Genomic DNA, 13,000 nt, shown 5'->3' with positions numbered 1-13,000 from the left:
CCCTGATCTTAACACCGCAACTAGAAGTAGCCGTGGGGTGTGCCTAACAAACCCTAGACACCTCGTCACAGCCGGAGGACTAAATACCCCTATAGATGGAAATAGGAATTCTACCTTGCCTCAGAGCAGAACCCCAAAGGATAGGCAGCCCCCCACAAATATTGACTGTGAGTAGTAGAGGAAAAGACACACGCAGGCAGGAAACAGGATTTAGCAAATGAGGCACACACTAGCTAAATAGGAAAGGATAGGACAGGATACTAAGCGGTGAGTAAAAAAAATCCTTCCAAAAATATCCACAGCAGAAAATACAAAAACTCCACCATCTAACTAAAGATGTGGAGCGTATATCTGCAACTCCAGAGAATCCAAAAAGACTGAGAAAACACTGACACAGTCTAAGCTGGACAAGAGAAAAACAAATGAATAGCACAGAATATAAGCACACAGCTTGTGTGCCACAGAAAAACAAACAGACACTTATCTTTGCTGAAATGGCAGCTAAGCAGGAGAAGCCAGAAAGTGATCCAACACTTCACAAGAAACATTGACAACTGGCAAGGACTAATGAATCCTGCACACCTAAATATCCCAGTCAGAACTGCTATCAGCAGATACACCTGGCCAGGATTGTGACTCAGAGAAAACTGCATTCCCACCTACAACCACTGGAGGGAACCCAAAAGCAGAATTCACAACAGTAGGCACCTTGAGCCACTAAATGCAGAAAAATGGCAGAAGGTGCAATGGACTGATGTAGTGATGAGCGAATTGCTGCTCGGTTGGTCTCCGAGTATTTGTTAGTGCTCGGAAATTTTGTTTTTGTTGCCTCAGTTGCATGATTTACAGCTGCTGGACAGCCTAAATACATGTGGGAGTTCCTGAGAGACGAAAGCTAAATCTCCGAGCACATCCAAAAACCGGAGATCACCAGAGCATGCTCGGGGAGACCAGAGCAATGAGCATAGTCACTCCTCACTACTGATGAGTCAAAATTTGAAATCTTTGGATGTAATAAAAAGCATTTTTTTACTGAAAGACTGGAGATCGTAATGAGTGACTGAAGGCAGCTGTGATGGATGGTGTAGAGTACTTGCAAGTTTAGGGCAACATTTCAGCAAATTAAGATGGGAAATTGGTCAGTATTCATGATATCCAATACTGGAGTTCTGGAAGTAATGATGTGACCCCCAAAGCGCCCTGATGTAAACATCACCTAGTCTGTAAATGAAGGGACAGAAGGATCTGTACAGAGACATCCACAGATCTGGGATTTGTTAAGTGCTGGATTCGACCCTTCCTTTAAATTAGTAGGATTTGGCCCAGAAGAAATAAGTCTGATAGTTTAGTTTCTCATCAAAGAAAGTTACATCTTGTCTTCGCTGATGGGCACACACGAAATGACCAATTTGTACACTCTGCATCTAAAATGTATAAGTATAGTGTCACGGGGTTACCGCGACAGAGAGGAGCCAGAAGACCGCACTGTCTGATTGATCATACTCCTGCACTGATTAGAAGCCCTTCACCTACATATTAGACAGTGCAGGTTTCTGCTAGCAGTGTTAGATATAACAGAAATGTACCCCACACCACGGAATACTGTAAGAATGAGTAATTTAACCCAGAAATGTTTTAAAATGCTTTTGGAAGTGCTAGATATCACAGAGATGTAACCCCGGAATAGAATATGTCTGAGAAATTTAACCCAGCAAAATGTTTTAACACTTTTTTTTGGAGTGTAATATATGACAGAAATGTACACTAGACCCCGGCCCAAATTATTTATATAAATTTATTCTCACCAGTCCAGGCAAAAATAGGCCTTCCTTTTTCAACCTATAGTCTCCTAGATATATGCTATACAAATTACTATGTCACCATCAAACCAGTCTAAACCAAGTGTAGCATAAATTCTGTATTTTGACCACCAAACAAACAAAAGGGTTGTGTTATATTGGTGTATATATAGCACTAATAGAAACAGGGAATCTGCAGATAGAACTACCGTAAATTCAGTATTAGTCCCTAAATGTTAAACCATTATCTACCAATGTCCTTTTTTAGGGATGCCTAATCTTTAGCTTCTAGCAACTAAGATTTTATCATTTTTATAATTAGGTCCAATTTTTTGTGTTGTGTTTGTAAAATGAATGTTTTCAAAATAGGAAATCATGTCATTGTCATTTTTAAATGTATATTGGGACGCCCTTTTCTGAAAAATCCGTACTTGTAAAAATTCTAATTTGGCAAGTAATGGGTTAATATCTGTTCATGCTAAACAACTGAGTCCTGTAAACATTATATCAAAAGAAAAGGAATGGTCTCACTCATTTGTTGATCCTTCTGAGATCAACTGCAGCTAGAGATATCCATCTTTCATGTTTATCAAGTTGGCTAGAGTTTCATGGAGGTCCTGTATCACCCTCAAGTTGGCCCTGTTCCCATTGCTCCTGCCCTTATAAGGGCAGTCCACAGCTGGCCCTCACAGTGAACTCACCCTGTATATTTTTCTTGTGCTTCCTGATGCACTTTCCCCTTCTGTGTTCTTCAGGGGAGACCCTTGCACAAACATAAGTATTCTGCCTATGGCCAGATACTCCTAATTATAAATCCTGCTAGTAGCCAGATCATCATCTTAATGGTCTTTTTTTATAGCCAATTGTTAATTGGGCCTCTAGTCAGTGTTCCCCTTTTCATACATCAGCTGACCCATATTCCTGTAATCAACCACCCATATCTAATCTGTGTCTTCTCTCAGGATATTGAGGAATGCACGCCATCCGGCCGCGTCTATGCTGTGGAATGCATCCACTTCCTGTCTCCTGTGTGCTGCAAGGCTGGAGGGGACTTGGAATGCACACTGTTCCTGTCTCTCCTCCAGTCTAGCTGTGTGTCTATGCAGTCACATGGGAATAGAGGGCATAACTAAGCGGCTGCTCGCTACCCAGTCTGTGCTGTAGTGACTCTGTTACCTTGGCAATGTGGCGCCGCTGTCTCCCCACTTTCATCTCATTCTACTATATGTAAATTGATGCTACTATCCTAATTTGATAGGATGATTAGACAACTTATATTGAAATTGTCTCATGCTTACAGCTTAAAATACAGTCATGGCCAAAAGTATTGACACCCCTGCAATTCTGTCAGATAATACTCAGTTTCTTCCTGAAAATGATTGCAATCACAAATTATTTGGTATTATTATCTTCATTTGTCTTAAATGAAAAAAACACAAAAATAATTGTCCTAAAGCCAAATTGGATATAATTCCACACCAAACATAAAAAAGGGGGTGGACAAAAGTATTGGCACTGTTCGAAATATCATGTGATGCTTCTCTAATTTTTGTAATTAAAAGCACCTGTAACTTACCTGTGGCACCTAACAGGTGTTGGCAATAACTAAATCACACTTGCAGCCAGTTGACATGGATTAAAGTTGACTCAACCTCTGTCCTGTGTCCTTGTGTGTACCACATTGAGCATGGAGAAAAGAAAGAAGACCAAAGAACTGTCTGAGGACTTGAGAAACCAAATTGCGAGGAAGCATGAGCAATCTCAAGGCTACAAGTCCATCTCCAAAGACCTGAATGTTCCTGTGTCTACCGTGCACAGTGTCATCAAGAAGTTTAAAGCCCATGGCACTGTGGCTAACCTCCCTAGATGTGGACGGAAAAGAAAAATTGACAGGAGATTTCAACGCAAGATTGTGCGGATGTTGGATAAAGAACCTCGACTAACATCCAAACAAGTTCAAGCTGCCTTGCAGTTCAAGGGTACAACAGTGTCAACCCGTACTATCCGTCGGCGTCTGAATGAAAAGGGACTGTAAGGTAGGAGACCCAGGAAGACCCCACTTCTTACCCCGAGACATAAAAATGCCAGGCTGGAGTTTGCCAAAACTTACCTGAAAAAGCCTAAAACGTTTTAGAAGAATGTTCTCTGGTCAGATGAGACAAAAGTAGAGCGTTTTGGGCAAAGGCATCAACATAGTTTACAGGAGAAAAAAAGAGGCATTCAAAGAAAAGAACACGGTCCCTACAGTCAAACATGGTGGAGGTTCCCTGATGTTTTGGGGTTGCTTTGCTGCCTCTGGCACTGGACTGCTTGACCGTGTGCATGGCATTATGAAGTCTGAAGACTACCAACAAATTTTGCAGCATAATGTAGGGCCCAGTGTGAGAAAGCTGGGTCTCCCTCAGAGGTCATGGGTCTTCCAGCAGGACAATGACCCAAAACACACTTCAAAAAGCACTAGAAAATGGTTTGAGAGAAAGCACTGGAGACTTCTAACGTGGCCAGCAATGAGTCCAGACCTGAATCCCATAGAACACCTGTGGAGAGATCTAAAAATGGCAGTTTGGAGAAGGCATCTTTCAAATATCAGGGACCTGGAGCAGTTTGCCAAAGAAGAATGGTCTAAAATTCCAGCAGAGCTTTGTAAGAAACTCATTGATGGTTACCGGAAGCGATTGGTCGCAATTATTTTGGCTAAAGGTTGTGCAACCAAGTATTAGGCTGATGGTGCCAATACTTTTGTCTGGCCCATTTTTGGAGTTTTGTGTGAAATGATCAATGTTTTGCTTTTTGCTTCATTCTCTTTTGTGTTTTTTCATTTAAGACAAATTAAATGAAGATAATAATGCCAAAGAATTTGTGATTGTAATCATTTTCAGGGAGAAACTGAGTATTATATGACAGAATTGCAGGGGTGTCAATACTTTTGGCCATGACTGTATATAATGGAAGGTTTTCATGTGTAGTGTGCCCTATAGATAGGGCTGGGGATCCACTGACAGTAGAGTGGTATAAAATTTAGATTTGTCTTGGTACATTCATACCATACACATTATTCAGACTAGCTTTTTCGATAAACAGCCAATGTGAAGCAGACAACTTGGGGCTGGTATTCTCAGGCTGGTAAGGTCCATGGATATTTGGTCCTCTCCAGCATAAAAATAGTAGCCCACAGCCGCCCCCCAAAAAGAGCATCCATTAGATATGCCACTTCTGGCACTTCACCTGTCTCTTCCCTCTTGCTCTGGTGTGCTGGAATGCAGGGTAATATTTTGGGGTTGATGTCAGCTTTGTAATGTCAGCTGACATCAAGCCCAGGGGTTAGCAATAGAGAGGTGTTTATAAAACACCACTATTACTAACCATGTAAGTTTAAAGCAAAAACACACGCAAAAAAAAATCTTTATTTGTACAAAGCACTGCTCCACCCTCTTTCAGGTTCACATACTATTCTTTTAACTCATAAAAGAAGACTATAGGGTAATGATTGTACCATTTACTGGAATTATGGATCTCATATTTCAAAATATTATTTTTATCTGTTGGTTTTGCATTCAGTTTAGTAAGTAAACTTCCTTCATTATAAGTAACCAATAAATTGAGGATTGGATTTCAGTTTCAGAATGCAACTAGAGTAAATTTGATTTCATTGTCCAAGCCATTCAAAAATTTATCAGAACTGTTCAGTTCAGATACAGAGCGAGACCATAGGAGGAAGACATCGTCCATGTATCTCTTACCACCTGATAACATGGTTGAAGTGGTGCGACACATAGACAAAGACCTCCTCCAAATTTAACATCAGTAAATTAGCATAAGTGGGCGCCAAATTTGTGCCTATCACGGTCGCCAACTGTTGAATACAATATACAGAACCAAAGAGGAAGTAATTATTCCAAAGTACCATAACTACATATTTAAGTATAATATCAATACTTTCTGGTGTACATGATGAGTTATATAACTTCCTACTAACTGCCATAAGTTCTTTATCTTGACTAATGATGCATAAAGTGATACAAGATCACAAGAATAATATTTGCTCCAATTAAACTTCTTGCAGTTTACAATGAAAGTCTGTAGTGTCCTGTATGTAAGACTTTCTTGACCTAGCTAACGGACCCAAATTGTGAGAAGTTTAATATTGGTTCTTTAAAATCCCATATTCAACTTACCCTGCCTGGTAATCGCAAGTTGGGATGTTTTCTTTGCCTCGGTTATATTACCAGTACAAACATGTTATATGGTGAAAAGTTTTAACACCTCATCACTGAGGAAATATTTGGTATTAAGCATTTTTTAACTTGTGAGTCCGAGTATGCTATTTGTTACAGTGTCCTTTCAATTTATGGTACGAAGTTGATGAGAAACATCTAAAATTCTGCGTTATAGATCATGTACCACCTTTGAGAAAGGGCAGTGATTGAATTAACTTACCTAAAACGAAAGATTTACAATGGATTGATAGAATTAATACTTTGTAGCCTAATGAATTAAATGTGGAATTTAAATAATATACAATCTTTAGAAGACATAATTTGTCTCATCTCTCTTCTTTTTGGACATTATTTTATGATTTGATATGATGTAGCTGTCACGATATGACAGTCTGAAGTAAGGGACAGAGGCCCAATTCTGTCCCTTGAACTGATATTCTAACTATAGCTGTCCCAGGAGTACCCTTGATGGTAGAGAGGCCTGGGTCTCTAGCCTTACTCTGCTTCTGTTAAATCCTTATCTGCCCCCTCCCCACCACATGAGGGATGGGAGAGAAAAGTAAGGGAAACAAGACACGAAGACAGACAGGTAACTGAAAACCACTATCCAACAAAGCACTCACCAATATAAGGAGGATGATAGGTAAAGGGAGGAATACACAAAATAAATTGGATTAAGGACGAGGAGATTCATTAAACTATTGCACACAAAACTCTCCAGCAACTACTCCCAACTAGGGTTGAGCGACTTTTACTTTTATAGGATCGGGTCGGGTTTCACGAAACCCGACTTTCTCAAAAGTCGGGTCGACTGAAATCGGCCGATCCTATAGAAAAGTCGGGGAAGGAATATACTCACCCTTGGACGCGCCCTGCTTCTTTCCGGCAGCCTTCCTTCCTAAGAATCAGCGCTTGAAGGACCTTCGGTGATGTCGCGGCTTGTGATTGGTCGCGTGAGCGGTCACATGGGCGGTCGCGCGACCAATCACAAGCCGCGACGTCATCTAAGGTCTTTCACGCGCTGATTCTAAGGAAGGAAGGCTGCCGGTTAATACCAGGGCGCGTCAGAGGGTGAGTATAGCAATATTTTTTATTTTAATTATTTATTTTACACTTAAATATGGATTCCGATACCGATTTCCGATATTGCAAACATATCGGAACTCGGTATCGGAATTCCGATACCAGATTCAGAAGATCGCCGACCTCATGGCCGACCCCACACAGGGGTCGGGTCGGGTTTCATGAAACCCGACTTTGCCAAAATTCGGCGACTTCTGAAAATGGCCGACCCATTTCGCTCAACCCTACTCCAACTTCAACACTGCAAAGCTCAAGAATTCCCAGAAAAAGATTCTTTCACCAGAAAGGCAGAAACTCCCAGAATTATTATATATGTAGGGAAAGGAAATTATATCAGCATCATCTATTATCTATCTATCTATCTATCTATCTATCTATCTATCTATCTATCTATCTATCTATCATCTATCTATCTATTATCTATTAAATCTATCAAAGTTGCTCGCGATTGTCTGTTGGATTGAACCACTTGAATGTGAAGATTGAGCTAACATATGTCATGTCTCACATTTACTAAAGAATTCTAGAGATACATAATAGACAAAAACAGCCTCCAGAATCACAGAATCACCATTTTCTATCTATAATGAAAAATATAGTAGTAATGAAAAATATTGCAGCTTTTGTCTCAATTGCTATAATCACACACTATACAATCCTCATTATTATTTATTTACAAAGAAAGAAGAAATGGCTTAATTTTGCTGCAAGGGGGAGATTAATTGGTGCAACATGTGCCTTAGGTTCCCTCTACGTTTACTCCATTGCTAAGAGTGGTATCAAAAAAACAATCCAACTAAACCTACAGCCTTATATGACAAAATCAGCCCCGCTACATCTAGATATACCCTGTATAAATACATTCATCCTTGGGCCCTTTTGCTTATATGTAGTCATTGAACCTGCACCATTCATATTCTTTCCACTAAGAGGTGCTGTCGTCCGTCATATTTCTACAAGAGCTCAGATCTAGATATCAGTTTATTGCACGGCATTTTTTATAGTTGCCAACAGTCTCAATTTTCTCCTTTTTGGCGTCTCAATTTTCACATCACAATTCCAGGACTGCAAAAGGGGTAACATTTAACAAAGCCAAGACCAAAATATTTTATAGAAGCCATTCTTTGGGAGCAGGACTTAAATGTCCCAAATTATGTGCTCTACATTTTGGGAATCGTGCTCATCTTACCATTAGAATTCCTAAATTCCTCCACAATGCATTGCGCTTCTGTTTGAATTTTGGACTCGATACTTTTCTTCCCAAACCCGAAGCTCTTCAGTGTCTTCACAGCAAACGTCCGGATGACTTTCCACCTTTCGCCATTGCTCAGACTGATGCCTACAAGGCAACACTGTAGAATATTTGTTCTGTTGCAAGTTTGATGTAAATAGAAACAACGAATGGTATTTGTAATTTTTTTGGTTTGTCTACAGCAATTTTTTAATTACAACAAAAGGAAATACAGATGCAGACATTTTGTCTTAAAGGTAACCTGACAGCTGACACATGCTACCCAATCCAAGCGCAGCATGAATCGGACAATGACAATGCGTCAATACTTGGTAACAAGTGACACAACAACGTTTTTTTTTTAACAGAACTTAATTACATGGAAACAATTTATATTGCTGATGGAAGCAGATTAAATTAAAAAAAAATGGTCATAATGTCCCGATATCCCCCAGTAAAAAAGGGTAGAATGTAGCCTTAGCATAAAAGATATATTGTGTATCCTCAGTCTAGAAGGAGGGCTGTTATCTGGTAAGAAGAATATGATATCTAAAGAACTCACTGTAAAATTCCAAGGTGCAAAGAGTACTATTCTTAAGATAGCGAACGCCAAAGGGAATACGTTTTTCTATAATCCGTTTAGGGCTGATCCTATGAACAGACACAAACTGTGCTAATGAAATCAAGTTGTAGCAGAATAAAAGTACATATTACATCACCAGAGAAAGTATGATGCCCAGATGATCACTATGGTGTATAATTATTAGTGATGAGCGAATATACTCGTTACTCGAGATTTCCCGAGCACGCTGGGGTGTCCTCCGAGTATTTTTTGTGCTCGGAGATTTAGTTTTCCTCACCTCAGCTGAAGGAAAACTAAATCTCCGAGCACAAAAAATACTCGGAGACCACCCGAGCGTGCTCGGGAAATCTCGAGTAACAAGTATATTAGCTCATCACTAGCGAGCACTAAAATGCTCGGGTGCTCATTGCTCGGGTCGAGCAAATTTGAATACTCGGGTACTCGGCCAGAACAACGAGCCCAATGTAAGTCTATGGGAGACCCGAGTATTTTTACCACAATCCCCCGGTGGTCCTTTTAAGGTCTAAAAACATTTGAAAATGATGGAAGCACTGCTCAAATGACACAGGGACATCATGGGGATCGCCCCTGGAAGCATTCCTGACTCCTAGCCTTAATCATTTTTTTCCGAGATACATGCCATTTTTCCTGGTTAGTACTATATAACCATATATATTATTACTATTTTTATATTTTATATATTTTTTATGTCTACTACACATCTGTTGGTATATATATAAAAAAAAAAAAAAAATCCTATTTGGTATAACCTTATGTATTGTTATGTTGGTTTATTCATTATGTAATTATTGTAGAATTACGGAGTTAATTGTCACTGTTTATTCACTGCCGAATTGTATTGCGGCTATTCTATCACTTGTTAATTGTTATATCTGTATCACCATGTATTGTTGACACGACACTTACATTCTATATTGAATTTTTTCTCTTTACTTTGTGCGCTCCGTCCGCTCTGCTTGTACACATCACGTCATTGTCATTTAAATACCACACACCACATCCGGTCTTTCCTTGCGGTCCAAGCTGGAGCGCACGCCGGCTTCGGTCTCCCCCATATGACGCGCTCCTTGGAGACGCGTCTGTTGGGAGGAGATAGTCTCCGGCGCTACCATGCATGGTATGTCACATGCTCATAACACAGCTGACTTGATTACGGCCACTTCACTATTGGCTCCTTCTCAGTTAAAACGCTGCTCCTTACCTCCGGTCTTTCATTCCCTCGTCAAAGCTCAGGCGAAACGCAGGCTCTCACAGGCTCCCATACTGGTTGGTATCCCACTCCATATTATTTACGGCACTATGATACTTTCCTGAAAACATTTTTTTATACTTTTACCTAAGGAGGTTATTATTTATATATTTATTGTGCACATAGCACTTTACATATGATTATTATTATTATTATTTATTGTTATAGCGCCATTTGTTCCATGGCGCTTTACATGTGAGGAGGGGTATACATAATGAAAACAAGTACAATAATCTTAAACAATACAAGTCATAACTGGTACAGGAGGAATGAGGACCCTGACCGCGAAGGCTCACAATCTACAAGGGATGGGTGAGGATACAGTAGGTGAGGATAGAGCTGGTCATGCAGCGGTTTGGTCGATCGGTGGTTACTGCAGGTTGTAGGCTTGTCTGAAGAGGTGGGTCTTCAGGTTCATTTGAAGGTTTCAATGGTAGGCGAGAGTCTGATGTGTTGTGGTAGAGGGTTCCAGAGTAGGGGTGATATGCGAGAGAAATCTTGTATACGATTGTGGGAAGAGGAGATAAGAGGGGAGTAGAGTAGGAGATCTTGTGAGGATCGGAGGTTGCGGGTAGGTAAGTACCGGGAGACGAGGTCACAGATGTATGGAGGAGACAGGTTGTGGATGGCTTTGTACGTCATGGTTAGGGTTTTGTAGTGGAGTCTCTGGGCAATGGGGAGCCAGTGAAGGGATTGACAGAGGGGAGAGGCCGGGGAATAGCGTGGGGACAGATGGATTAGTCGGGCAGCAGAGTTTAGAGTAGATTGGAGGGGTGCGAGAGTGTTAGAGGGGAGGCCACAGAGCAGGAGGTTGCAGTAGTCAAGGCGAGAGATGATGAGGGCATGGACTAGGGTTTTTGCATATTCATGGTTGAGGAATGAACGGATTCGTGAAATATTTTTGAGTTGAAGTCGGCAGGAAGTGGAAAGGGCTTGGATATGTGGTTTGAAGGAGAGATCAGCGTTAAGGATTACCCCGAGGCAGCGAGCTTGTGGGACTGGGGAGAGTGGGCAGCCATTTACTGTAATGGATAGGTTCGTTGGGGGGGTCGCGTGAGATGGGGGAAAGATGATGAATTCTGTTTTGTCCATATTAAGTTTCAGAAATCTAGCGGAGAAGAAGGATGAAATAGTGGACAGACATTGAGGGATTCTGGTTAGAAGGGAGGCGATATCTGGTCCAGAGATGTAGATCTGTGTGTCGTCAGCATAGAGGTGATACTGAAAGCCATGAGATTCTATGAGCTGTCCCAGGCCAAAGGTGTAAATGGAGAAGAGCAAGGGCCCAAGGACTGAGCCTTGTGGGACTCCGACAGATAGGGGGCGAGGTGAGGAGGTGGTGTGTGAGTGGGAGACGCTGAATGTCCGGTCTGTTAGGTATGATGAGATCCAGGATAGGGCCAAGTCTGTGATGCCAAGGGATGAGAGGGTTTGTAATAATAGGGAATGGTCCACTGTGTCAAAGGCAGCCGACAGGTCGAGGAGGAGGAGGACAGAGTAGTGTCGCTTGCTCTTGGCGGTTAAGAGGTCATTGGTGACTTTAGTTAGGGCAGTTTCGGTGGAAAGGTGTGACCGGAAGCCAGATTGTAGGCAGTCAAAGAGGGAGCAAGAAGAGAGATGGGAGGACAGTTCAAGGTAGACGTGTTGTTCCAGTAGTTTTGAGGCATAGGGGAGAAGTGATATAGGCCGATAGCTAGATACAGAGGATGGGTCAAGAGAGGGCTTTTTGAGGATAGGTGTGATGGAGGCATGTTTAAAGCTTGAGGGGAAGATATATTTATTAATCTAATTGCCAATTTTGTACCAGATGTTTGAGATCATGTAATGTGGTTACCTAACCATATGGGTTGTATCATCCAAAAATTATACTTGTTATTTGTTACTATATACTAGATGGAACTTTATTGATACCCTGTGATATCCTGTATTCCATCTACCTTATTGTTTTCCCCTGTATTATTTAATTTTATTATTTTTCTTTAATAAAATCATGATTTGTTATACATATTGAGTTGTGCATCATATTTATAGGTTGTGTTATATTCGGTGGATGCACTCCATCTACTATATGTTGTTCTCTTGGTTTATGTACTATGTTAACAATAACATGCAAAGGTTAATAAGTACATATAAGGATTACATAAATATACTGATTACGTATATATGAAGATTAACTACATACAGTATACTTAGATCATCACCAAGAGGCTTTTAAACATCGTCCGTCTGAAATTTCAGAGAAGCAACACCAAGACAGAGAACCCCTGGGAGATTACCTACACTGCATGGGCATCCCCAATTATGCAGGTATCAGCATACTGTACATGTACAGGTACCACAGGTTTGGCATCTGTCTTAAGGTACCGTTACACTCAGTGATGCTGCAGCAATATAGACAACGAGCCGATCGCTGCAGCGTCGCTGTTTAGGTCGCTTAGAGATGTCAAACACGGCAACAGCAGAACGATGCAGGAGCGATCCGGTGACGTACTTATCGTTCTCGCTGGTTGTTAGCTCCATGTAAAAACATTGCTGGCATCGTTGCTTTTGCTGTCAAACATGACGAATCACGCCGACCTGACGACCAAATAAAATTCCGGACTTCTAGCTCCGACCAGCGATGTCACAGCGGAATCCTGATCGCTGCTGCGTGTCAAACACAACGAGATCGCTATCCAGGACGCTGCAACGTCACAAGGATTTAGACCAAACCACCACAGGCAGAGTTTTAGTACACATTAATGTTTTACAATGGCAAACAACAAACATATAGAGGCGTAGAACTGTTTGTGAAGTGAGTAAACAAACATTTATCAA

General features: G+C 41.1%; 1 protein-coding gene across 1 annotated transcript in view; it reads right to left on the bottom strand.

Moving 5' to 3' along the window:
• LOC138661784 (cytochrome P450 2A4-like) overlaps nucleotides 1-13,000 on the bottom strand; it is a 111,102-nt gene that overhangs the window by 47,225 nt on the left and 50,877 nt on the right. The window contains exon 4 of the mRNA XM_069746701.1: nucleotides 8,289-8,438. Coding sequence (XP_069602802.1) covers nucleotides 8,289-8,438 — 150 coding nt within the window. The remainder of the gene's footprint in view (nucleotides 1-8,288; nucleotides 8,439-13,000) is intronic.

This window comes from Ranitomeya imitator, chromosome 2 (assembly GCF_032444005.1).
Source record: "Ranitomeya imitator isolate aRanImi1 chromosome 2, aRanImi1.pri, whole genome shotgun sequence".
Lineage (NCBI taxonomy): Eukaryota > Metazoa > Chordata > Amphibia > Anura > Dendrobatidae > Ranitomeya > Ranitomeya imitator.
This window is presented reverse-complemented; position numbering and strand designations above follow the sequence as displayed.